Raw genomic sequence first — 27,935 nt, 5'->3', positions numbered from 1 at the left:
GCTTTCTCTCTTTTCTTCTTGCATCTGGCCCTTTACACCATGGGAGAGCAACTGCTGTAAATATTACTGGTCCAGAGTCCCCAGAAACTTGAAAATGGACCCTAAGCCAGAGGCTTCGGACACAGCACGGGGACAGGGCCACTGGAGACAACGGCGATGCAGAATACGAAACTGGATGAAAACCTTCAGTGGCAACAACGGGGGGAAACAGGGCCAAACCCGAGATCTTCGCAAAGAGGACAGCACTTTGTAGCAGCTGCACGGGAAGGAGGAGCATTAAACATTTATTAATATTGCCCATTTTCAGAAACCATTTGGCCAAGAGCCACCTGGCCTGACTCCTGGCCCCAGCCCCGCCTGCTAGGAGGCTGGCTTCCGAGCACAGGGGCCTTCTAAGTGGCGTTCTGCCGAGGGGCACAGGGCTCCAAGCAGCGTCGGCTACATCCCCGCTAGGATGCGATGTTCTTACTCTCTGGTAGCAACATACAAATTTAAAAATCCTAACTCGCTTCCAAGCTCTAGAAGATACTAAAATATTTAGATTCAATACTTGCCTGGAATTATGAGGAAGGGAAGAGAGAGTTTATCAGAGGAGAGCGAGCGATCTTAGCAAACTGGAAAAATAACAGGCTATCTGAAAATTAAAGACATCATTCTTGGTATGTATCAATATTTTAACACGGTTCCCTTTAGTTTCCTTTCTTTTAACTCCATCTGAAATTAGGAAAAAAATAAAAAAAACCCTTAAAAATTCTGGGCCTGTAAAATAAATAAATTATTTCTGGGCCTGGGGATTCATCTCTGCAGCCAATCCATAAAGGCCTCTTGCACAACTGCCGGGTGCCTGGAGACGTGCTCACGGGTTTTGGATAAGACGAGGAAAACACTCTTGCCATCAAAAGTCCAGGACCGAAACCCCCATGAGACATTTTCCCCCTTCCATGTACATTCTATAGGCTATGCTCATTTGGGTTTTCTAAATCGGTGATCTTTAGTGTATTTTAACTCTTTTCATAGAAAAGTTATATAGATAAGACATATATTTCTCCCAATTATGAGTGTGGTCTGTAGTCATGCTCTCTACTCACTCACCCCCCATTCAGCCATAAAGCTGGCTGAAGTCTGATTTCTGCCCCTACAGTCTGATAGTGAAACTGTTCTTGCCAAACCACAAGGACATAGACCATTTCTCCTCTTTACATGAAATGACCTTTATGGCATTTGACACGGTAGATAAAGTTCTCAGACCCTTCCTCCCTGGAGCCTATCGGTCTCTCTGGTTTTCCATGTTCTCTTTGTCTTGCTATTTTTTCTTTAGCTTTTCTTCTTTTCCTTACTTCTCAAGGTCTCAAGCTCTGATCTCTTATCTTATTCTAGGACCTCTGATAAATTTTATGCACACCCGTATCTTAATCCTCCGCTAGAAACTGGGGGCTTCCAGACTTCCCTTTTATAACTGAGGTCTCTCCTCTGAATACCAGTCCCATATTCCCATATTCATAAAATGTCTTCACTTGGATGTCCCATAGATGTCTTCAGTGCAATATAACTAAACCCAAGAGCATCTTTCCCCCACCTTACTCTCCCCTTCTCTTCCCCACCTAGGTGAATGGTAGTCCCATCTTTAACACAGTTACCCTAATGAGAAATCTGGAAGCCATCACTGACTGGGGCCTGTGCATACTCTCAGGCCCTCAGCAATGTATCATTGGTCAGCAAGCTGGTCTATTCTAGCTCTCTCCCTATTCAGCTCCCCCCTATCCTTCATCAAAATCCTTTTTTTTTTTTTAAGAGACGGGGAGAGAGCACAAGTAGTAGAGAGGGAGACAGAGAGAATCTTAAGCAGATTCCACACCCAGCACAGAGCCGGACGCAGGGCTCTATCTCACAACCCTGAGATCATGACCTGAGCCGAAATCAAGTCTGACGGTTAACCGACTGAGCCACCCAGGTGCCCTTCCTTCATCCATGTCTTACTTCAGGCTTCCGTAACTTCTCTCTTGGGTTATCTCAGCAGCCTCCTTTTGACCCCCACCGGTCCAGAGCAATCCTTCCAAAATACAAATCTCACCTTACGTCCCTCTTGTTTAAAATCAAAACTTCAAACTGTCTTCTCATCTTCTTTGAATTAATACCCAATATCAACTCTTACTACTTTCTAGTCATACTTTTCATTATGATCGTATTCTGAACTATTCAGAGCTCCCCATAAAACCCATGTTCTCCCATATTTCTGTGCTTTTGTTCTAAATGGATAACATCCCCCTCTTCTTTACCTGGCCAAAACCTACACATCCATCCTAAACCTCCTCATTCATGCAAACAGTTCAAAACAAAGCCTTTGATGGCCCCTCCCCAAGCAGAAGCAGGATTTCTCTATGCTATGATAGCAACAACTCACAGCAGCAGCAAAAATAATAAAACAACAATGAATATTTACTTAGGGCTAAACAGTCACAGTGGTTCTTAATTCCAAACGTGTATAAGAATCATCTGGGAATGTTAAAACGCTATGCAAACGTTGAAATGGTATCCAATGGTCTCCAAAGCCCATTCCAATATTCAGATGCATCAGATTTGGGACTGAGATCAGGAACCCACATGTTTAACAAAATATTCAAACTGATTCTGATGCAGTTGATCTAGGAACCATATTTTGAAAAACACTGAACATCTAACCGGCTTCCTGCCAATCGACTCAACACATTGCCACCAAATTACTATTCATAAAATACCTCTTATAATTTTAAAACATCAAATAGTTGGCACCAAAGACAATTGTGAGCTTCACACATATCTGTCAATTATCTTAAGCCCACTGAAGTGGTATTATCTATAAAGAAACAGAAAGTTATGGAGATTAACCTGATCAAATTCACAGATAGGAATGACAGGATTCAAGTTTCGGCCTTGTTCCAGGATACCGTATCTTGAATCATTCACTGCCATATAAAAACGATAACCAAAAGTCTCAATGAGTCCCCATGACAGTCAACTGAATGAGATCCTTGGCCTGGATTTAAAGGCCCTTAAGGGTCCTGCCCCTTGTGATGGTTAATTTTATGTGCCGACTTGACTGGGCTTATCTGGGCAGATAGCAGATAAGACATTATTTCTGAGTATGCCTGTGAGGGTATTTCCAGAAAAAATTAGCATCTCAGTTGGTGGGCCTAGTAAAGTAAGAGTTCTTCCCCTTTGTGGGTGGGTATCACCCAGTCCACTGAAGGCCCAAATAGAACAAAAAGGCAGAGGAAGGGTGAATTTACTCTTCCTTCCTGACCTGAGACACATGCCTTCTCCTGCTTCAGCTATCACACTGAGTCTGGAACTTACACCATCAGCCTCCCTCTCCCCCTTTCTCATGTCTTTGGACTCAGAACAAAGTATGGCACCAGCTTTCCTGGTTCAACACCAATAAGACAGCAAACTGTGGGACTTTTTGGCCTCCATTACTTCATGAGCCAATTCCTAAATTCATATATATATATGTATGTATGTAAATATATATATTTATATGTAATTTATATATATTTATTAATTTCTATATATTTTTTATGTATTTGTATATTTATATATAATATATATTTATATATACATTTTTCATATATGTATGTATGTAAATTTATATATGTGTATATATATATATATGTATGTATGTATGTATGTATGTATGTATGTATATGTATATATACACCCATACCCACACCCACAAACACATAGGCATACCTCAGGGATATTACAGGTTCAGTTCCAGACCATTACAATAAAGTGAGTATCACAATGCAAGTCAAATGAATTTTTTGGCTTCTTAGTGCACATAAAAGTTTTATTTAGGGGAGGAGCCAAGATGGCAGAACAGCATGAAGTTTTTTGTGTCTCGCGTCCATGATATACGGCCAGAGCAACACTAAACCATCCTGCACACCTAGAAAACTGATCTGAGGATTAACACAACAATCTGCACAACCTGAACCACAGAATTCAGCAGATATGTGGCAGGGAGAGGTGAACTGGGGGAGAGAGAAGCTGCAGAGGGCAGAGAGCCACTTTTGCAGGTGGAGAGAAGATGGAGATGGGGGGGAGGAGAATATGGGAAAAGCACCCCCTCCAAAAGCAGCTGGAGAGAAAGTGGAAAAGTGGAAACAGCCGCAGGGACTGAACTAAAAAAGGGAGAAAGGAGAAAGGAGAGGGTTTAAATTCCATTAAGACTATAAACAAGGGAAGCACAGAGTCTGCAACTCCGCAGCTCGATACCTGGTGGTGCTCTAGTGGGAAGGACGATTCCCCAGAAGCAGAGTGGAGTCCGGGGGTCTTCAGGCCACGTGGGAAGATGTGGTTCCCCTGCTGGAAGGACACCTGGTAGAGACTGTGTGGGCCCCCCAAAGGCAAGGCCCCAGTGGACCCGGGAGAACAACCACATTCACTGGTGCTGGAACAAGGTCGTTAAGGGTGAAGCCTGGTGCCAGATGTGTGTTGTGATTTTTCATAATCCCTGAAACTCTGCTGCTACACTATCGTGCGAACTTTTTCTGGGGCGGGCTGGCACTCGGCCACAGTCTCTGGGCGTCAGCAGCAGCACAGTCTTGCAAACGTTCCTGGGGGCAGCCAGCACCCAGCCATTGCTCGGTGAGACCCTCCCGCAGAGGGGCGGGGCGGGTCAAAGCCACAGTCCCTCAGAAGTAAGGGGCTGAGGAAAAACAGCCACATTGGAGACAAAACTCGGGAGGGAGGTTCTGCCTGGGGCGTGGTCACAGACTGTGTAAAAGCAGGGAGTGGACAGAAGCCGAAGACAGAGGATGGGTGTGTGATTGCTGACCAGGGAGAACAGAGTTCCAATACTAGAGAATGGGTAGCTGGGTGACGCCATTTTCACTGCTCCCACGCATGCACATACGCACTTATGAGCGCCACAACAATCCACCCCAGTAGGCTAGCAGCGCCATCTAGTGGAGAACGGAGACATTACACTGGACCTGCCCAACTGGCCCAACCTCGCTCTTCAAGAGCACAAGTCTCACCGCCTGCTTAGTTTATGGACTATAAAGCACTTCACAGTTTGACTTCTAGGGGAAAACAAAGTAATTTCAGTCATATTTCAATCAAACCCTGCTGTTGCTTTAACTACTAAGTTTGTGTAATATTGCAAATCCTTTGCTGTCCCTTCAACAAGCTTCACCGCATCTTCAGCAGGAGCAGAGTCCATCTCGAGAAACCACATTCTCTGCTCAGTGGTGAGAAGCAGTCTTCACCCCATCACGTTCTATCACAAGACACAGCAATGCCGTACACCTTCAGGCCCCACTTCTAGTTCTGGTTCTCTCGCTGTTTCCACCACATCTGCCGTGATTGCCTCCACTGATGCCCCGAGCCCCCAGAGTCATCCCCAAGGGTGGGAATCAACTTCTGCCAAACTCTTACAAAGGATATTTTGACCTCTTCCCATTGTTCTTAATGGTTTTCCATTTCAGGAGGGATTTAATTTACTTTGCCCAGATCCATCAGAGGAATCACCGTCTATGGCAGCTAGAGCCTTATGAAATGTATTTCTTAAAAAATAAGACTGAAAGTCGGAATGACTCCATGATCCACGGGCTGTGGAATGGATGCTGTGTCAGCAAGCTGAAAACAACATTCATCTGCTTGTGCGTCTTCAGAGCTCTTGCGTGACCAGATGCATTGTCAATGAGCAGTAGTATTTGTAAAGGAATCTTTTATTTTTTCTGAGCAGCAGGTCTCAACAGCGGGCTTCAAATATTCTTCAGTAAACCTTACTGTAAGCAGATGTGCTGTCATCCAGGCCTTGTTGTTCCACTTATAGATCACAGGCAAAATAGATGGAGCGTAATTCTGAAGGGCCCTAGGGTTTTGGGAAGGGTAACTGAGTTTGGCTTCAATTCATAGTCACTGGCCACGTTAGCCCCTAATGAGACAGTCAGCCTGTCCTTTGAAGTTTTCAATCCAGGCATTGGCGTCTCCTGTCCAGCTCTGAAAGTCCTCGATGGCATCTTCTTGCAATAGAAGGCTGTTTCATCTTGTTGAAAACCTCTTGTGTAGTGTAGCTGCCTTCATTGCTATCTTAACGTGCTGCTTCATCTTACAATCTGATGTCATGGGGCTCGCTTCTTTGCTTAAACTTCAGGAACCTGCCTCTGCCGTCTTCGTACTTTTCTTCTTGGCTTCCTCACCTCCCCAGCCCTCACAGAATTGGAGAGAGGTAGGGCCTTGGTCTGGATTAGGCTTTGGCTTAAGGGAATCCTGTGGCTGGTTTGATCACTGAAGCTTTCTCTGTATCAGCAATACAGTTGTTTCTTATGATTCATGTGTTCACCGGAGGAGTACTTTTTAAATTTCTTTCAAGAACGTTTCCTTTGCATTCATAACTTAGCTAACGTTTGGCACAAGAGGCCTCATTTTCGGCCTGCCATGGCTTTCCACTTGTCTTCCTCATTAAGCTTAGTCATTTCTAGCTTCTGATGAAAGTGAGAAACGTGTGACTCTTCCTTTCACTTGAACAACCCAGAGGCCCCTGTAGGGTTATTCACTGGCCTAATTTCAATATCGTTGTGTCTCAGGGAACAGGGAGGCCCAAGGAGAGGGATAGAGATAGAGGAAGGGCCAGTCAATGGAGCAGTCAGAATACACACAACATTTAGGTTTAAGTTTGCCGTCTTATACCAGCATGGTTCGTGGGACACCCCCACCCCAAACAAACTACAATAACAACGTTGACATTCACTGATCACAGATCACCATAACAAATATAATGAAAAAGTTTAAAACATTGCAAGAATTACCAAAAAATGTGACCCAGAGACACGAAGTGAGCAAATGTTGTTGGTGCCAATAGACTTGCTCTCCATGGGGTTGCCACCAACCTTCAGTGTGTGAAAAAACACAGTATTTGCAAAGCAGTAAGGCAACGTGCACTAGAACGAGGCATGCCTGTATGTCCTGACGGTTCTGTGTCTCTGGAGAACCCTAACACACACAGACTTTGGCTCTAGAGAAACAGAATTTTAGGGATGAGTTTTCTGAATTGGCTCTTAGGTTTCTGGAATTGGCTATTAGGTTTAAAAATGTTAATGAGGGGCACCTGGGTGGCTCAGTCAGTAAGGGTCCGACTTTGGCTCAGGTCCTGATCTCACAGTTCGTGAGTTTGGCCCCGCATTGGGCTCTGAGCCTGGAGCCTGATATGGGTTCGGTGTCTCCCTCTCTCTCTCTCTGCCCCACCCCAGCTCATACTCTGTCTCTGTCTCCCTCAAAAATAAGTCTATTCCAGCAGTTAAGAGAGCATGGATAGTTCATGGTGTGAACTGTCTATAGAAAGATGCAAAATATCTGAATTGGATACTTCTGATTAGCCCCTTACAAGAAGCAAGGCAGTAAATGACTCTGTATATGATACCTTGGAAACTTTTTGGAAAACTAAGGCATACAACAACATTGGTCAGTTGATCTTAGAACTCTAAGAAGACTTAGTAAGCCCTGTCCTTTATATTACAGGTGAGGAGAGCGAGACTCTATGGGCAAGAGTCTTGCCTGGGGGGACCACCGAGGAGCTAGGCCTGGGTCCTGCTTCTCCTGGCCCTTGGGTCAACGCTCCTTCCACACAAAAGACTGTCTCCTTTCATTCATCAAGAAAACAAAAACACCTTGCCTTTAGTAAGAAGGAGTTTTATGGAGCGATGAAGATATTCTAAAACCGGATTGAGGTAAGGGTTGCGCAAGTCTATAAATGTATTAAAAATCATTGGATTGCCTGATTAAGAAGGTTGAATTTTCGAGTATTTAAATTATACCTCAATAAAACGGTTAAACAATGAAACCTTGCCCTTAGGGAATGGAGTTTGGTCAGAAGCAGGCTCTATCTAGCACACAACAGACAGCGGTACACTGAAGATATTGCCTATTCTGTTTCCTCCTCCTCCGGCTGAGGTCCTGTTCCTCCTTTAGTGTCAGCCTCCCTACTTGCTGCCACTAAAAGCTAAGCTTCCCAAGGGCAGGGACTTTTTATACCTTGTCCCCTTCTAGATCCCCACCTCCTAGAATAATCCTAGAGTAATCTCTGGTACATGGTAGGCCTGTCAAATATTTGCCGCATGGATGAATGAATGAAAAACATGCATACCTTCATTTTCTTACTGTGTTCTCTACTGCGTAGAATCTGGCTTCTTTCTCCAGGGAGAGGTTGACAACTAGCCCAAAGTCCACAGATACTTGGGGGTTTGGGGGCAGAGCTGGGGTCAGCCAGGCTCCAGAGGCTGTGTTCTTAATCGCTGCTCTGTACTGCCTTCCATAAGCACTGAATAAATGTTAGCTGCTGTTATCACCAAATCTGCAAACAGCTAGTTTCCCTACATCCCAAGAGATAGCCAAATGGGCTCATATCATTTCCTCATTGAAGAGGACATGTGCATTTCTTTCTCTAAAGAATAAGAAGGGTTTTGGAACCGCAGAAGGAGTGTGAATTTTGGAATCAGGAAAGTAAAGTATGAGTCCAAGTTGCTGGCTGTCAGAGTAGACACGTCACCTAACTGCTCCAAGTTGGTGCCTTCACAAAATGAGGAAAATGCCACCATCCGTGCAGGGTTACTGAGAGACTTTCATGAAACGATGTCTGTGATGTACCCAGCACCCTACCTGGCATCCACTAGACACTCAGCTCGTGCCAAATGCCCGAAAGACAAAGAATGTCCCACTTGAAGTGGGAAAAGCATCAAAGGAAAGGACAGTGAGAAGGTAGCACAAGTGAGACTAAGAACAACAGAGGGAAGAACTCCACAGGTTTATGTAAACGTAAAACACACACGCAAACTCTGAGGACAAGAAAGGCACGTTAAAAACTATGTTTTGGGGATGACTGGGTGGCTCAGTCAGTTAAGCCTCTGACTTCGGCTCATGTCATGACCTCACGGTTCATGGGTTCGAGCCCCGCGTCGGGCTCTGTGCTCACAGCTCGGAGCCTGGAGCTGCTTCCCTCTCTCTCTGTGTTTCCCTCTCTCTCTGCCCCTCCTTGGCTGGTACCCCTGTCTGTCTCTCTCTCTCTCTCAAAAATAAACATTTAAAAAATACACAAAAAAATAAATGGATGTTTTGGGGAGTGGAATACAAGTGAGGTGAAAGGGAAAAAGATCAAGACAGGGACTTGTATGAGCTCATGCTGCTGCCGTATCCCTGGAATCCGGACACCCACGGTCCTGCAGACTGCACTCTCGTGTGTACACATCTCCCTCATACTCACACATGGGCACGAGAGTGAAGAAAGGCCAACTTCTCTGCCCACTCAACTTTTGTTCCCAATCTCCCTGATGTTTTGTTCCCCTATCTACCAACTGCTCAAAACATCTACCTCCTGCTGGATCCACTGAGCCTAAAATCTTCAACCAATTCCCTTAGGACCTCACCTGCCACAACTACTTAGCCACCAGTCCTACTTTGCCCTCCGCAAATGCCAAGACCGCTTGCCAAGGGCCTGTTTCTTGACAATTAGTCCAATGTCGGCTATTTCTAAAGAATACGCCATTAGATAAATTAAAGACTTCAGGATTTATACCTTCCTACAGGAACTATCTTGTATAAGAGCATACAGCTGGATCTGTTAAGAACAGAGAGCAGAAAAGCTAACAATTTCATCTGTCAAGCTCCGGAAAATTAAACTGACGAACAGATCTGGGCAAGCAAGATCCCACTGTTTAGATTTTTGCTGCCCAATACGGTAGGCACATGTGGCTACTGAGCATGTAAAGTGTGGCAAGTTCAAGCTGGTATGTGCCTAAATGTAAAATATATCAAATTTAGAAGACTTAATACAAAAATATGTTAAATATCCATCCATAACTTTTATATCAATCACTTGTTAAAATGCTAATATTTCAGATGCATTGGGTTAAATAAAATGTATCATTAAAATTAATTTCTTCTTTTTCTTTGTACTTTTTTAAATGTGTTTCCTAGAAAAATTTTAAATTACATATAGGGCTTGCATTATATTTCTATAGCAGAGTATTAATCTGGACTTGCCTCACAACTCTTTCCCATGCTCTATTTCACCAAGGAGCACTCCCTGATAATAACATCTGATGATCCAGTAACCTGAATAGGAGCTTCTCACTCAACCAATTTCACACTCACGTGTGCTCTTCAACTTGTCTCCCACTTCATTTCCTTTACAATATTCTGTGTTTGTTTCAGATGGCTACGTGACTAGAATTTCTCATATATTTTATGTGATCCTTTTACTCATGTTTATTATTTTAATTTTCATATTTTTGGTAACCGTATCAAAACACAAATTTGAGATGAGTTGGAAGGATGATGGCTCAGTTAATGCAGTTGAGATATGCTTTTGTCTCTTTTTCCTTGCTGAAGTGTCAGCTTTCCATGGTGGTCACTCTTCCTGTAGTTGACCAACCTACACCATGCCAACACGAGAGAACAAAATACTAGCAAACTGAGTTCAACAGCATGTTAAAAAGATTATAGACCATGATCAAGTGGGATTTATTCTTGGAATGCAAAGGTGGTTCAACATACAAAAATCAGAAAGAAGAGGAAAAAAGTGATTATCTCAATTGATGCAGAAAATTCATTTGACAAAATTCTATGTCCTTTCATAATAAAAACACTCAGCAAACTAGGAATAGAAGAAAATTTCTTCAATATGGTAAAGGCCACCTATGAAAAACTCATAGCTAACACCATACTCGATGGTGAAAGACTGAAAACTTTTCCCCTAAGATCAAGAACAATACAAAAATTCCTGTTTTGGGGGTGCCTGGGTGGCTCAGTTGGTTGAGCATCTGACTCTTAACTATGGCTAGGGTCATGATCTTAGGGGTGTGGGATTGAGCCCTGTGCCAGGCTCTGCTCTGGGCATGGAACCTGCTGAAGATTCTCTCTCTCCCTCTGCCCCTTTCCTCTGTTTGTGCACTGTCTCTCTATCTCTAAAGTAAAAGAAAAAAGTTTAATAACAAAATAAAAATAATTTTAAAAAATGCCTGTTTTCACCATTTCCATTCAACTTACTACTGAAGGTCCTAGCTGGAGCAGGTAGGCAAGAAAAAGAAACAAAAGGCATCCAAATTGGAAAAAAAAGAAGTAAAATTATTTCTGTTCACAGATGACATGATCTTACATGTGTAAAACCCTAAAGTCTTCCCCTCACACATAAAACTGTTAGAGCTAATAAATGAATGTAGCAAAGTTGCAGGAGACAAAATCAACAGACAAAAATGAGTGGGGGTTTTATATGCTAGCAATGAACAATCTAAAAAGGAAATTAAGGAAACAATTCCAGTTATAATAGCATCAAAAAGAACAAAATACTTAGGAATAAACTTAATAAGGAGGTACACTGAAAACTATAAAATGTTGGTGAAAGAAATTAAAGGAAATTCAAATAAATGGAAAGACATCCTGTGTTCATGAATCGGAATCTTAATAGAGATAAGATGTCAACATTATCCAAAGCAATTTAGAGGTTCAATAAAATGCCCATCAAAAATTCCACAGCGTCTTTGCAGAAATAGAAAAGCACATCCATAAATTCACATGAATCTTAGGGGATCCTAATAACCAAAGAAACTTGAGAAAAGAACCAAATTAGAGGCCTCATGCTGATTTCAAAACTTACTTCAATATTGCAATAATCAAAACAGTGTGGTACTGGCATAAAGACAAATATGTAGATCACCGGGATAAAATATAGAGCCCAGAAACAAAGAAATGAACCCTCACATACACGGTCACTAGATTTTCAATAAGAGTGCCAAGACCGTTCAATGGGGAAAGGGCAGTTGTTTTCAACAAACAATGCTGGGAAAACTGGGTATCCACACGCAGAAAAATGAAGTCGGACCCTTATCTTACCATATATGAAATTCACTCAAAATGGATCAAAATGAAAAATACTATGCTAAATGAAATATACCAGACACAACAGGACATAAACTGCGTAATTATACTTACATAAGGTAACTAGAATAGTCAAATTTATAGAGATGGGAAGTAGAAGGATGGCTACCAAGGGCATTGGGGAGTTATTGGTTAATGGATTCCGAGTTTCTGTTTGGGATGATGAAAGAGTTCTGCAAACGGATACGGGTGATGATTTCACAACATTGTAAATGTACTTAGTGCCACTGAATTGTACAATTAAAAATAATTGAAATGGTAAATTTGATGTTATGTCTATTTTACCACAATAATGACACAAAAAGAAGACATGGGTCGGGGGGCGTCTGGTCGCTCAGTTGGTTAAGCGTCTGACTTTTGATTTAGGCTCAGGTCATGATCTCAAAGTTCGTGACAGTGATCCCTGAGTCAGGCTCTGCGCTGACAGCACAGAGTCTGCTTGGGATTGTCTCTCTCCCTTTCTCTCTGCCCCTCCCCCGCTCGCTCACACACACTCTCTCAAAATAAACAAACAGAATAGAAAGACCCTAAGAAGAAGAGGTGGGGACTCCTGGGTCCCCACTGGATGATCGTAGCTAACTCTGTTAGTCTGAGTTCCACAGAGAACCAGAAGCAAAAGGATACACACAGAGAGATTTATTACGAGAAACTGGCTCACATGATTACATGGGCTGAGAAGTCCCGTGATCTACCACCTGCAAACTGGAGACCCAAGGAAAGCCAGAAATATAATTCAGTCCAAGTCTGAAGGCGTGAGACTCAGGGGACCCAATAGTGTGAACTCCAGTCCTAGGGCTAGAGCAGACCAGTGTCTCAGCTGGATCATTCAGGCAGAACAAGGAGGTAAGTTCTTTCTCCTTGTTTCATTCTCTTCATACCTTCAATGGATTGGAAGATGCCCACCCACATTGCTTTACTGAGTCCACCAATTCGAATGCGATCTCCTCCAGAAACACACCCAGAACACTCAGAATAACGTTCAGCTGAATATCTGGGTGTCCATGACCCAGTCAAGTTGACACACAAAATTAATCACCACAAGCCCACCCCTTGTCAACTTGGGCCCATACATATCTTGTTAAACTATACTTCCCTCCAAATAAAGAAAATAACCGGATCCTAATTCTGCCTAACATGACACAACTCTTCTGCATACAACTGAAAAATGACTAGCCCCTTCCCCAAAAGAGGAAATAAAATCCCTGAGTGATGTTTACTCTTCTCCTTGACGTCCTGTAACTTAAATACTACGATATGACATTAACAACACTTAGATACTATGATACAGTGAATACATGATACGCTATATAATGAGGGAACAAGACAGGAAAGAAAACAAGGATATTTGCTTCATATATATACTCACACAGATGTATTCATCAATATAAGAAGGAAATACTCATAAAAACGATAGTCCTCAATCTGTAACCGGTCACATGGTCATTCCTGGCTTTCGTAAGTACCTCTTCCCACCACCCATTCTGTGGTCCTTTTGCCCTTCAGCCAGCACCTCAGCTGGTCGTGGTTCTTCACCTGCTGGAGTGACCCAAACCTATATTCCTTTAAAAAAAACATTTGTTTTTAAGTTTATTTATTTACTTAGAGAGAGAGAGATTGGAAGGGGCAGAGAGAGGGAGAGGGACACAATCGCAAGCAGGCTCTGCACTGCCAGCATGGAGCCTGGTGCAGAGCTTGAACTCACGAACTGCGAGATCATGACCTGAGCTGAAATCTAGAGTCAGACACTTAACTGACTGAGCTGCCCAGGTACCTCCCCTGACTTCTCCAAACCTATATTCCTGAAGGGTCTGCATCATTAGTAACTGACTGGATAGGGTTCGTGTCGTTTTCCACCGACCTTAATCACAGGCCATGGTAATTTTAAGAGAAGCCCACAAGGATCTGCTGTACTCTGGACACACTCTTCCTCACCTCCGCTGTGTAACAGCCGTCCACTTTCCTCTTGGTAGTCGGGACCAATCGCCCAGCCAACACGGTAACTCCCTTCTTTGCCTGTTGATTCAGAGGCATGAGGAGCCCTACACGGGCAGGTGGCAGTCTTAACGTCCAGCTCATGAAATCATTGGTGTGTTTCCTGGTGGAGGCATTCCTCCCTCTCAAACTAAGACCATGTAGGCCAGCAGAGCATGACATCATGGGAAGAGAAAGCAAAAGCTTTGCTAGCGTGTCACTAGGAGTAATAGTGAATAATCCTATTACTCCTAGAGGAGTAATAGTGAGCAATTCCTGGAATCATGACTCCTGGCTATGGGTGAAAAAGCAACATATATTGGACACTGATCCAGAGCATGCACAGCCTTCTGGAGAACCTTGTCCCAGCCCCGCAAGGTATTGCCACTGAGCTGGCACTACAACTGAATCTTCAAAGGGCCGTTCCATTGTCCTATCAGGCCAGCTGTTTAGACAACGCAGCAGCAAGGCCAATGAATTCCATGAGCATAAACTTTTCTGCTTGTACAGACCAAGCAAGAATTTAGTAGGTTTCCTATCCATTTCACTTCTGGAAACACCATTATCAACTAGCCAATGCCACGGGTCTTTATGAGTCGACCACTCTAACTGCCGTTTTGACTCTGCTGTCCGTTACAGTAACCACACCTACCTTGCCTTTGGCCTCGAGTGCAACCACGTGACCCCCGCCACCCCTAGATCCAATTAGTCCCATTAGAACTTCCACATATTCATCGGTGTAGCTGTAAAGGTCAACGGGGAGGACAAATTAAGTCCCTCCTGGCACACGCTTGCAGCATAACCTAGAGAATTTCATACATTTCAATTTAAATGTGACTGGGGGAATAAAGATCTGAGACCAGCAGAACTGGCTCTCCACCCAAAGTGGACAGTCAGGTGGAAAATGAATGTGAGAGAGTGCAATGTGACAGTTAACATCAGCTATAGTTCATTCCCATAGAGAGAGAATCCCTCTCTACATGAAGAAATATTGACACCATATCTGAAACTATAGAGTCAAAAGGAAGGAGCTTAGGATATATGTTGTGGTCATCTTAGGAAGACGTTACTTCCAGGGGAAAGAAAGTATCTTGAAAGGTGGAGGTACTGGGAAAGAAGAAGACAGCTAAAGATAAGCCTTTTACCAAGATAAGATAATATAAATAAATCCGAAGACAGACAACAAAGGCACATTTATTAAAGAAACTGAACTTCACTACAGCAATAGAAGGGGAAGTTCTTAAACTAGCAATACATGCTAATTCTTCCATTCTTCTTCATAGGATCACCTGCTACAACTGTTCCAAGAAAATCCTACACAAACGCTTATGAATAGCAAACAAAAACAAGCATCCATGGGAAGTTATTATAAGAAGGAAGCAAAAACGAGAATTAAAACTTTTCAGTAGATGAAATCCCAAAGATAAATGCTACAAGTGGAGGCAAACTGTAGCAATACGACAACATGCGGTAAAATATAATTAAAAGAAGTGCTGATATGATAAACAACCACTAATCATAAATTCAAAAACTCAGAATAGAAATGAACAAAAAGATGTGAAACAAGAATTAACAAACTTAAAAGAGAAACTGAAGCAGGGCACCTGGGTGGCTCAGTCAGTTAAGCATCTGACTTCAGCTCAGGTCATGATCTCATGGTTTGTGAGTTCGAGTCCCGCGTTGGACTCTGTGCTGACAGCTCGGAGCCTGGAGCCTGCTTCAGATTCTGTGTCTCCCTCTCTGCCTGTCCCCTGCTCGTGCTCTGTCTCTCTCTTGCAAGAATAAATAAAACATTAAAACAAAAAAGGAAAGATACTGAAGCAAAAGAAAACAAATCCAGAAACAAAGATTAAATTTTAAGTTTCCAAAAGGAGAATATGAACAACTAAGTGCACAATAAACACCATAGAGGAAAGAAATAAAAGATGTAAAAAATTAAACAGAAACGAACAAAAAATGGTAAAAAGAGAAACTGATACAGAAAACTAAAAAGATCTAATACTTATGGAAATTTAAGCCCCTGAAGAAGAATAAAACAATAAAACTAATATATATTTTTTAAAGTTTATTCACTTCTTTTGAGAAAGACAGGGAGAGAAAGAGAGAGTGTGTGTGAGCAGAGGAGAGGCAGAGAGATAGAGGGAGAAAGAGAATCACAAGCAGGGTCTCTGCTGTCAGTGCAGAGCCCGACGCAGGACTTGAACCCACAAAGCATGGGATCATGACCCGAGAGCCATGATCAAGAGCCAGATGCCCAACCAACTGAGCCCTAAAACTCAGGCACTCCTAAAACCAGTATTTAAAAAATGATTCTAGAAAACTTTGCTGAAATAGAAGACCTGAATCTGTATGTTCAGCTGGGTCCCAGTGTACCTGGAAAAACTGACTAGAGGAGGTAACTAACCGCAAGATACTAGTTTATAAAATGACTTGACTTTATTTTTTTTTATTTGTTTTAATGTTTATTTATTTTTGACAGAGAGAGAGAGAGCATGAGGGGTGGAGGGGCAGAGAGTGAGGAAGACACAGAATGTGAAGCAGGCTCCAGGCTGCGAGCTGTCAGCACAGAGCCCGATGTGGGGCTCGAACTCACAGACCGCGAGATCATGACCTGAGCCAAAGTCGGATGCTTAACCGACTGAGCCACCCAGGCACCCCAAAATGACTTGACTTAAAAAAAAAAAAAAAAAACCACAGGGGCACCTGGGTGGCTCAGTAGGTTGGGCGTCCCACTCCAGCTCAGGTCATGATCTCATGGATTGTGAGTTCAAGCCCCGCATCGGGCTCTGTGCTGACAGCTCAGAGCCTAAGGCCTGCCTCAGATTCTGTGTGTCTCCCTCTCTCTCTGCCCCTCCCTTACTCGTGCTCTGTCTTTCAAAAATAAATAATTAAAAAAAATTAACCGCCCCCACACGCATGCACACAACAAAACCCACTGGGCTTCCAGGGAAAGGACCAAGCCACTTAAAAGGAAAAATATGGCTGGCATCAGACTTCTCAACAATAAATAAACAACATTTCTAAGAAACCCCAGGAAAGAAAGTATACACAAAGGATTTTATATCCAGCCATACTACTCTTAAAGAATAAAATTTATATGAGAATGCAAGCTGGTGCAGCCACTCTGGAAAACAGTATGGAGGTTCCTCAAAAAACTAAAAGTAGAACTACCCTAGGACCCAGCAATTGCACTACTAGGCATTTATCCATGGGATACAGGTGTGCTGTTTCGAAGGGACACATGCACCCCCATGTTTATAGCAGCACTATCAACAATAGCCAAAGTATGGAAAGAGCCCAAATGTCCACCGATGGATGAATGGATAAAGAAGATGCGGTATATCTATATACAATGGAGTATTACTCGGCAATCAAAAAGAATGACATCTTGCCATTTTCAACTACGTGGATGGAACTGGAGGGTATTATGCTAAGTGAAATGAGTCAGTCAGAGAAAGACAAAAATCATATGACTTCACTCCTATGAGGACTTTCAGAGACAAAACAGATGAACATAAGGGAAGGGAAACAAAAATAATATAAAACAGGGAGGGGGACAAAACAGAAGAGACTCATAAATATGGAGAACAAACTGAGGGTTATGGGAAGGGTTGTGGGAGGGGGGATGGGCTAAATGAGTAAGGGGCACTAAGGAATCTACTCCTGAAATCATTTTTGCACTATATGCTAATTTGGATGTAAATTTTAAAAAATTAAAAGAAAAAAAAAGAATAGAATAAAAAAAAGAATAGAATTTATAGAAAATATTTAAAACATGCAAGAACTAAAAATTGTATTTGCAAGCTCTTCTAAAGAATCTTCAAGGGGATAAGCTCCACTGGGGAAACTTTGGCAAAGACTGGTGTTGAGCATTGGAGACATTTAGTGAAAACTTCTAGAGTAGAAAAAAACGAGATGAGGGTGGAAGGATAGTTTGATAGTTATATGCTCTGACAAAGTGGAAATAACACAGAAGGGAGACAGAAAAGGAAGAATAGAATAAGCTCATTGACACACAAGTACCACATGGGAGCCAAGGATTACTACATACAGTGGACAACCCAAAGAGCAGAAACCTAAGTAAGGTAAAAAATGAGCTACGTGCTTCATATAAAGTATCACTTAAGAGGCGACCACTCGAACCTAAGTCCAAATATGTAATTACTAAAAGAAAGGTTTAAAAACATTTTTAAATGAAAAAGACCACATAGTAAACAGATAAAGTAAACATAGAAAGTTGAAGTAAATGTACACACAATAAAGTTATAAATTATGGCAAAGTTAACACCAAAGATGAGTCCATGTTAATATAAATAAATGAAATAAACTGAACATTTATTTGATAATAAAAAGGATCGTTTACATAGGCTCAAAGGACTTTCCACAAAATACTAATGTTATTAATTTTAAAGACAAAAAGAGTGATTTTACTTTGAAGAAACCTGGAACATACCACTTTAATCAAGGGTTCATAATTAACACCACCAGTAGCAGAATAAACTGATTTCACCTGATAGTACAAAATAACTGGCCTGTACTCATCATGAAATTCAAGAAAACACTGAGAAACTTTCCTGATTGAAGAAGCTGAAGAGACTGGAGAATCAAATTCAACATGTGGATTCAACAACTGGATTGTTTTTTTATTTTATTTTTATTTTTTAATGATTTTTAAAAAATATTTATTTATTTATTTTTGAGAGAGCTAGAGACAGAGCACAAGCAGGGGGAGGGGCAGAGAGAGACAGGGAGATGAGAATTTGAAGCAGTCTCCAGGCTCCGAGCCATCAGCACAGAACTGGCATGGGGCTCGAACCATGAACCAAAAGATCATGACCTGAGCCGAAGTCAGACTCTCAACCAACTGAGCCACCCGGGCGCCCCTGGATTGTCTTTTTAAATAAAGGTAATTTGGGGGACAGCTGGAAAATTTAAATGGGGTCTGAGAATTTTAGAGTGGTTATGTTAACTTTCTGGTTTTGATGGCTGCATTACGGTTATATGGAAATGCCTTAGTTTGTGGGGAAAATACACTTAAAGTGTCTAAAGGAGTAGGGGCAACATGTCGGCATCTTACTTTCAAAGGGGTTCAGGAAAAATGTTTCTTCTGTACCTTCAACTTTTCTGGATACTTGAGATGGCCTCAAAATGAATAATAAAAATAATAGTAAAGAGAACTCTGAGAAAGAAAAGTGCCAAGGCACAGTTCTACCATATAGCTTTGATAAATACAGTTGTACAGTTTTGGTACATGAACAGACACACCAGTGCTAAGGAAGAGAATCCAAAAGTACATAAACATGATGTCTCAAATCACTGATAAGAAGATGAATTTACTAACAAATGACTAAAATAACCAGATAACCATTTGGGAAAAGATAAATTTGAGTCCATATTTCTTTTTATATCCAGAACAAACTCCAAATGAACCAGAGAGTCAAATGAATAACAAACAAACAAACAAAAAAAAAAACCCAGCTATAAATACTAAAAGAACATGGGTGAATTATTTTATAGCCTAGGATTAGAAAGTCTAACTATAACTCAAAACAAGAAGCAATATAAGATGAATAGAATTCTATCTCCAAAATCTAAAACTCTTTTGCATGGCAAAAAGCAAGAAGCAAATGACAAACAAGGAGAATATATTTGCACATTACATCATAGAGAAAAAGTCAGTCTCCCTAAAGTATAAAAAACTCTTAAGAAAAAACAGAACTTGTTCAGAAAAAAATGGGCAAAAGACATGAACAGGCAATTCACAGAGAAGTGCAAATGACCTTAAATATATGAAAAAGAAAAAAATATGTTGATGCCTTATCCATCAACCTACAGCATCTTTACCACACCTTAGCTAGCTAGCTAGCGCCCTCCCCCCCCCCCACCCCCGCCACACACACACTTTGAACTACTTGGTAAAATGGTATGTCTGAAATCTGTTTTGATATATGCCAACAACAAAAAATGGCAGAGTATCAATCAAATGTGATTAGCAAACTGCCATTAATAATTGACTCTAGATATATACACAAAGGCTCATTACACTACTCTTATTTTTGAACTTTTGAACATCTGCATAATAAAAAGCTTAAAAAAATAGGAATGAGTTGAATTCACTAGTTTAATAAAATCTATACCATGGAGTAAGTACTATGTAGCCATGAACAAGGACTGAGCAAGCTCCATCTGTAATGATCTGAAGTAATCCTCAAGATTCAGTGATATAAAAAAATGCAAGATACAGAATAGTATAGAAAGTAAGCATCTTTTGTTCAAGAAAAAAGCAAATAAATATATATATACATACATCATATATGTATGCACATTTAATTGCAAAAAAAATATTGAAAGGGTAATAGAAACTAATAAAAGTGGCTGCCTATGGTGGGGGGGATGGAAGAGTAGTGGGAAAAAAACAGGGTAGAAGGGAAAGGAATAAAAGCAAGACTTCTGCATATACCTTTTTATAGAAATTGGAATTTTGAATTATGTTTTACCTCTTTAAAAATCCACTAAACCAAAAAGAAAATTAGCAAATCCTAAATTTGAAAACAAAATGTCTTAGTTGTATTTCAAATTAGTACAGTTGTTCCTTGTTTCATTGCACTTTATAGATAACCACATTTTTTTTTTTAATTTTTACAAATTGAAGGTTTGTGGCAACCCTACATCGAATGAGTCTATCGGCACCATTTTTCCAACAGCATCTGTTCACTTCCTATCTCTGTGTTGCGTTTTGGTAGTTCTTTCAATGTTTCAAACTTTCCATTATTATTATATTTCTTATGGTGAGCTGTGATCAGTGATTATGACTCACTGGAAACTCAGATGATGGTCAGCATTATTTAGCAATAAAGTGTTATTAAGGTATATACATTATTTTTATAGGTGTAATTCTACTGCATACTTAATAGACTATGGTATGGTGTAAGAATAACTTTCATATGCATCGGGAAACCAAAACTCATTTGACTCACTTTATTGTGATATTTACTCTGTTGTAGTGGTCTGGAATCAAATCCCAGTATCTCTCAGGTGTGCCTGTAATGTGAACAGAGAAATTATTTCAAGTGACTTTTGAATATAATTCTCTTTATGTCCTTGGTAGGATATACACAAGGATAAAGAGAACTGCAAAGAAATCTTAACTTTTATTCCGTATTTCTATCATTAGTAGTAACACTCATTGCAATTGTGAAACTATATTTTGTATACTGTAGTATATTGTAGAATAAAACAAAAAAATGTCAAGAGATGCCTGGGTGGCTCAGCTGGTTAAGTGTCCGACTCTTGATCTCAGCTCTGGTCTTGATCTCAGGGTCGTGATTTCAAGCTTTGCTTCGGACTCTGCAGGATATGGAGCCTACTTTTAAAAAAAGGTCAGGGGCGCCTGGGTGGCGCAGTCGGTTAAGCGTCCGACTTCAACCAGGTCACGATCTCACGGTCCGTGAGTTCGAGCCCCGCGTCGGGCTCTGGGCTGATGGCTCAGAGCCTGGAGCCTGTTTCTGATTCTGTGTCTCCCTCTCTCTCTGCCCCTCGCCCGTTCATGCTCTGTCTCTCTCTGTCCCAAAAATAAATAAACGTTGAAAAAAAACAAAAAAATTTAAAAAAATAAATAAATAAATAAATAAAGGTCAATATACACATGCTATTAGAAACCAGGATTTTTAGTATAAGGAAAAAAGAAATAGACCAAAGAAAGCCCTGTGGTAATAATAATTTGAATTAATATTGTCTAAACTTATTATTTTTTAAAGTTATTTATTTATTTATTTAGTTTATTTATTTATTTTGAGAGAGAGTACAATAGTGAGAGAATCCCAAACAGGCTCTGCAGTGGCAGCACAGAGCCCAACATGGGATTCAAACCATGAGATCATGACCTGAGCTGAAGTAAGAGACGCTTAACTGACTGAGCCACCCGGCACCCCTAAATTTATTATTTTTAGAAATACATTTTTCTAGTTCTGTCCACTAAAAGGGCCTGGAAGCAGTGACGCTCCAGGAGCAATGAGCACATGTGATGTCCAGAGTTTGGTTTCAAATATTATTCCCCACTAACAGGAACAAAGGTTCCTTGGAGACATGGCCAATTCCAAAACTGGAGCCAGGAAAGCACAAGATGGGCCTGGGACATCTACTCGTGTCAGAATCCAAAAATGTGCTCAAAACTACTTGGTACATGAACGGACATGAAAGGAACTTGAAGGAGCTCTTCTGCACAGACAGTGTGCAAAAAGAGCCTTTACTGCAACTGATTATAAAAATACACATCCCTACAGAAAAAGAGAGAAAACTAATTTTTGGAGGTATTACAACTCCTTACTCTGAAAATTAGTGATTAAAGGGAAAGAATTAAGCATTTATCAGGCCCTTTTCAAGAAGAATTTTCCCACTTGATGAGTGAAAGCACTTCTTTATTTTTTTTTTTTTAATTTTTTTTTTCAACGTTTATTTATTTTTGGGACAGACAGAGACAGAGCATGAACGGGGGAGGGGCAGAGAGAGAGGGAGACACAGAATCGGAAACAGGCTCCAGGCTCTGAGCCATCAGCCCAGAGCCCGACGCGGGGCTCGAACTCACGGACCGCGAGATCGTGACCTGGCTGAAGTCGGACGCTTAACCGACTGCGCCACCCAGGCGCCCCTGAAAGCACTTCTTTAAAGAATACCATCAAATAAACATAAAAGTGAAAAGACAATTTAGAAAATCAGCATTTTGGAACACCCAATGAAATAACTGATTCAGGCAAATATTATCAAATGGACAAGTTGTTAGGGAATGGGATATTCATTTTGATGTCAAAATACCACCTGGCAGATGGGGCGCCTGGGTGGCTCAGTCGGTCGTGTCCGACTTCAGCTCAGGTCATGCTCTCACAGTTCGTGAGCTCAAGCCCCGCATCAGACTCTGTGCTGACAGCTTGGAGCCTGGGGCCTGCTTCGGATTCTGTGTCTCCCTCTGTCTGCCCCTCCCCCACTCATGTTCAGTCTCTCAAAAATGAATAAACATTTAAAAAAAAAATCACCTGGCAGAGAATTGGCTAAGTGCAAAGCTGGGGTGGGGGTGAGGCGGGGGGGCAAATGTACCTTTAGAAGGAGAGATCAACCAAGTGATCGAATTTATCATCAAAACAGTGGAACAGGCTGATTATTATATCCTCCTGAGTAAGGAGGTACAGGAAGTCGTAAGATACCCTACAGTTGGTCTGGTTCAAGACGTCAGTGCAAAGGGTGAGGGGAGTGTTCAACGTCAGAGCCTAAAGAGGTACAAGCAAATGCAATGCATGAACCTTAACTGTAGATAGGAGTGCAAAAATAAGTAAAAGGCCCTGAGGAGACCATGAGGGGCTGGAATCTAGATGAAATCAGAGGCTTATTAACTTCTTAGGTGTGCTAATGGTCTCCTCATTCAGGATGAACTAGGTTATGCTACAGTAACAGAGCCCAAACTCTCAGTGACCTAAAATAAAGGTTTCTTTCTCACCCATCTTGTGCAGCAATGTTTCTTAAGTACAATGCGTCCCAAATTACTGCTCTTCATGGGAAAGTAATTCTGCGTTTCTTTTAAGAACAGGAGAGACGCTTACAGATCGGGGTAGGCGATTCAGAATGTGATTCTCCCACCATTCTGTAACAGAAGCTCCACAAATATTGTTAAGTGCAAATGCTTCTGAAGGTTGCTTTTGGTTACACATTCCACTCTGTTGACAAGAGTTGCTGTGCAAAGGGGTATTTTACTTGCTTGGAAATAATTAGAGTAGCACTAATACCATTTAGAAAAGTGGCAGAAATTAGTGTTTTATTTTCTGATAAGTACAATAGTATATATCCTTTTCTTGAGATAGTCATCTTAGTTTACAGGCTTTTTCTAGATACAGCCTTCTAAAGCGTATAGTTCTGTACTTGTAAAAATAGTTCTACGTTTTAACCCACCAAAACATGTTAATGCGAGTTGTACTACTGCACGGAAAAGCCAACAGAATAGCCAAAACACGGCCAATGAAAATGGATCGACATCACCGATAAAAGCCTGCAACTTCTCCTTATATAGTTTTGTAAACGATCAGAATTTCATCCAACTTAGAATGCCAACTGAATGAATTTTCAGTACTCTAAAGCGGACCTAGAAAAAAAAAAAAAGAGGTCAAAAAAGGCTATTCAAACGGCCGAAACGCAGAACACCGACAACGGTGAACACTGGTGAGGGTGCGGAACAACAGGAAGTCTCATCCACCGCTGGTAGGAATGCCACCGGCTCCCCCACTTTGGGAGACGTTTTGGCACTTTCTTACAAAATTAAACAGGCTCGTCCCACACAACCCAGTAATTCTACTCCTTGGCATTTAGCCAAAGGCGTTGAAAACTTCTGTCCACACAAAAACCCGCACAACAGATGTTTATAGGCAACTTTATTAAAAACTGCCATAACTTGGAAGCCACCCAGGTGCCCTACAATAGGTGAATGAATCAATCGTGGTATATCCAGACACAGAATATTATTCGGTGAGTGAGCGATCAAGACATGAAAACACCGAGAGGAACCTGAAGTGCATTTATTAAGTGGAAGAAGCCAATCTGAAGGCTGCATACCGTATGATACCTACTATGCGACGCTATGGAAGTGGTAAAGCTATAGAGACGGGAAAAAGATCAGTGGTTGCCAGGGGTGGGTGGGTAGGGAGAGATGAATAGGCAGAGCACGGAGGATTTGGGGGGCAGTGAAGATACTCTGTATGATACTATAAAGGTCATCATACATTTGCTCAAAGCCCACGGAATATAGGACACCGAGACTAAATAAACCCTAAGGTAAACCGTGGACTTTGAGTGATAATGACGTATCAGTTTAGGTTTATCGGTTGTAACAAATGTACCACTCTGGTGGGGTACGTGAGAAATTTCCGGACCTTCCTCTCAATTTTGCTGGGAACCTAAACTTCCCTTTAAAAAATAGTCTTTCAAAAAGGAGGCGGGGGGTTCCTGATACTACCCACCCTGTCCTGCTACTCCATTAAATAAAGAGAATACAAAAAAAAAAAAAAAAGACTTCCTTCCATCTTTTTTAGTCAGGATTCCCTGAGCTACTCTGGCTTAGCTAACCTGTTCAAAACACCCCCATATAAACTCCTTCCTGCAAGTCACTTTCCTCCTCACATTTACGTCCAGATCTGCCTTTGGCAAGACATTTTACCAAATGTATACTCTTACTGGACACTGCCTTCCACCAAAATTAAGTGACTCAACGACATCTGCTGAGCCTTTTAGCCCACTGTGCCTATTTTAAATATTTTGGTAATTATCTTTATGTAAGTTATTATTTATCAACATCAACCTTTGGGAAAATGAACTGAGGAAAGAAAGAACCACCACAACTTGATGCCATTTGTTTTTTGTGGTTTTTTTTACAGAAGAAAAACATTCAAAGTAAAATATGAACATTTAATTACCTTTAAATAACGTATGTAATAATTTACATGCTATACATTCCCAAACACACTGAACATAAATTCAATTTTATAAGACACATACACAATCTGCTTTTTGCCAACACATACGCTGTAGGTCACTTCAGATGTTAACTGATTTCTCAGTCCATGTGTGAGCACATAAATACACATATATATGCCTGAAGTTGAAGATAAACCAAAAACGCGTGAATATGAGAAGTCTGCCATGGAAGATTCTAAAACCACAATCAGTTAACTGGAACCAAGCAACAAGGCACAAAAGCTTCCCTTTGTGGTCACAAAGATTAAGGTTCCTGTCCCGGTGCTTAATTAAGTATGGAAATAGGTTTGGCTAAATCACAAACTATATTTTATAGTGCATTTCTGTCACTGTTTAAAAAGGAGTATTTTTCTTCTTACATAACGCATTACACAAAAGCATTGGAAAAATAAACAGGATTAGGTAAGTTCCCATACAATAAAGCTTTTTTTCCCATGTGAAAAAGATACTTGTTTATGCTCAAAACTAATAAAATAGATATAAGCATAGGAAAGAGAAGCATTAGGGATCTTACGCAGGTTTCCTACTCTCCCTGAATCACATCTCTTGCCAGCCGTGTACTTAAACCTTCAGTTTTAAAGCCAGCTGAGTGAAGACCGTCAAATGCATGTGATTTTTTTTTCATTTAAAGATATGTTACTAGCACACAGAAACAGTTAACATAACAAGGCAAACAGAAACCTCCTAGCATTTAAGTTGTTTTGCTAACTTTGTACTAGGCTATCCTTAATTTTCCTTTTCTTCCCCTATGTTAACGGATAAGATAAAAATGTTCCACATAGAAATGGCTGCTTTAAAATTCATGCAACCAAGCAAAATCTAAACTACCTGTACTAACTTCCCTTTTTTAATCCCAAAATTTTAAGGAACTGAAAGTTTGTTTTAGGAAGAGCAACTCATTGAAAGATAAAACTGTATATATCTATATACTCTTCACTGTCTCTAAGAACAGTTTTAGAGCCTTAGCTTGTTAAAGTTACACAGTTAAAAAAGGAATAAAGCCAACCACAGAGCATCAAAAGAATGCAGTAATCCGTACATAAAAGACAGTCAAATATGTTTACACATATTCAAGAAATCAGTAATCTAAGTTGTAAGTAATGTCATCAAGTGTAGCACTGCACAAACTGGAATCAGAATTAAACCTTCAGTTTCATTAATCTTGAATATGGAAGTGGGACCAGCCAACCATGAACTTAACAGTGGACTTGTACATCTGTTTATACAGGAGTATTGTAGCATGCAACCCCTGCAGTAATGAGAGTGCAATTCTTTACAGATAAAACAAGGCTGACCAAAAGAAAAAAACAAAAAAACCTTGCTCTCGGCTATAAAACCTAAGAGTAAAGAATAAGTTGAGATTTTTAAGGCTTTCTCAAGTATTTTTCATGGCACTTCAACATTAAACATCACTAATAGGCAAAATATGTAAATACTCATGGTTACGTAATTATAAGTCCATGCCATGTCAATTATTAAGTAAGGGAGAACTTGGTCAATTAAATTAGAGTTAAGGAAAGTTATTCATGTTTGGCTGTAATTAACATACAAATCATACAGAAGTGTCAATTCACTAGTATACAGTACAAGTTGTGTTCTGAGTAGATCTGCCCATTCCACTCCTTTCTTAAAGAACTGAAAGTCATTCCTTGCCGGAAATGCAATTAAACGGACTTACTTCTCTCACAAAAGCAGTTATTACCCTTTCTTCAACTACTCGACTCCAAAATCATTATCAGACAAATTCCTTTTGGTCATGCGCAAAGACCATTCTCACAATCCATTCTTGCACTACAGTCAGTCCAGAAAATACTCTATGCATCTAACAAGTCATTCTTGCCACACCATACTCTAAGCTGACCACACCGGGTTCCGATTTGGAAAACTCCTCAGCGTATTCACTGTAACGATTATCTGCTGGGTTGCTGCCCTCTATAGTTCGAAGAGCATGATTCACAGGTAACAGAGTTTGCTCCTTGAAACACAAGGAAGTTTTGAGGGTAGGTGATTCAGGATGAACTGAATGTATCAATTCCTTGGTGAGAATTCCATCTGTTGGCTTATTTTTACATTGTTTAATTTTCTAGAACAAATCCAAATTTGAAAAAAATTACTAATTGCACATACTACACGTTCAGTATAGGTTAGAGGAAAGAAGAAACCAAGCTTTTGCAAATGTTCTCTTTATGAACAATACAAAGTTAAACCTCAAAAAATTAATAAAATCTACTGCAGAAGAGTAAGACATCATGGAGAATCCTGACTGTTTATACAACTTTTATAGTGAAAAATGGTTATTACACTTGACTGCAAAAGATCCTAAGCCTTCATATTTGAAAAGGATATACGTTACCTAGAAAGCATTAAAAAAAAGTAAACATTTTATAATGAAACACATGTGTATGAGACCTTCACCCTGAATCATAACTGTATAATAAACACACACTTACTTACATAAAGGTTTTATTGCCTAAAGAACTTTCTTACATGGTTTCCCTATAATGGTTTGTTAGGTAAGCACAACCAGCTTTAGAACACAA

General features: G+C 40.7%; 1 protein-coding gene across 4 annotated transcripts in view; it reads right to left on the bottom strand.

Annotated features, from left to right (window-relative positions):
- Positions 1-20,848: 20,848 nt before the first annotated feature.
- The window catches only part of MTMR6 (myotubularin related protein 6), a 41,359-nt gene continuing 34,272 nt past the window's right edge, over positions 20,849-27,935 (bottom strand). For 2 of the 4 annotated variants that reach the window (XM_086715102.1, XM_086715104.1), the window contains one exon: positions 25,265-27,478. In XM_086715102.1, the coding sequence (XP_086571228.1) occupies positions 27,218-27,478 (261 nt within the window). In that variant the 3' untranslated portion in view covers positions 25,265-27,217. Of the gene's footprint in view, positions 20,926-23,669; positions 24,011-25,264; positions 27,479-27,935 lie in introns of those variants that run through there. The other 2 variants (XR_015254096.1, XM_086715107.1) reach the window with 2 other exon arrangements.

Source organism: Puma concolor, chromosome A1, assembly GCF_028749965.1.
Source record: "Puma concolor isolate L17-30 chromosome A1, mPumCon1.1.hap2, whole genome shotgun sequence".
NCBI classification, from domain to species: domain Eukaryota; kingdom Metazoa; phylum Chordata; class Mammalia; order Carnivora; family Felidae; genus Puma; species Puma concolor.
The sequence above is the reverse complement of the archived record's forward strand: the minus strand, read 5'-3'. Positions and strand labels throughout refer to the sequence as shown.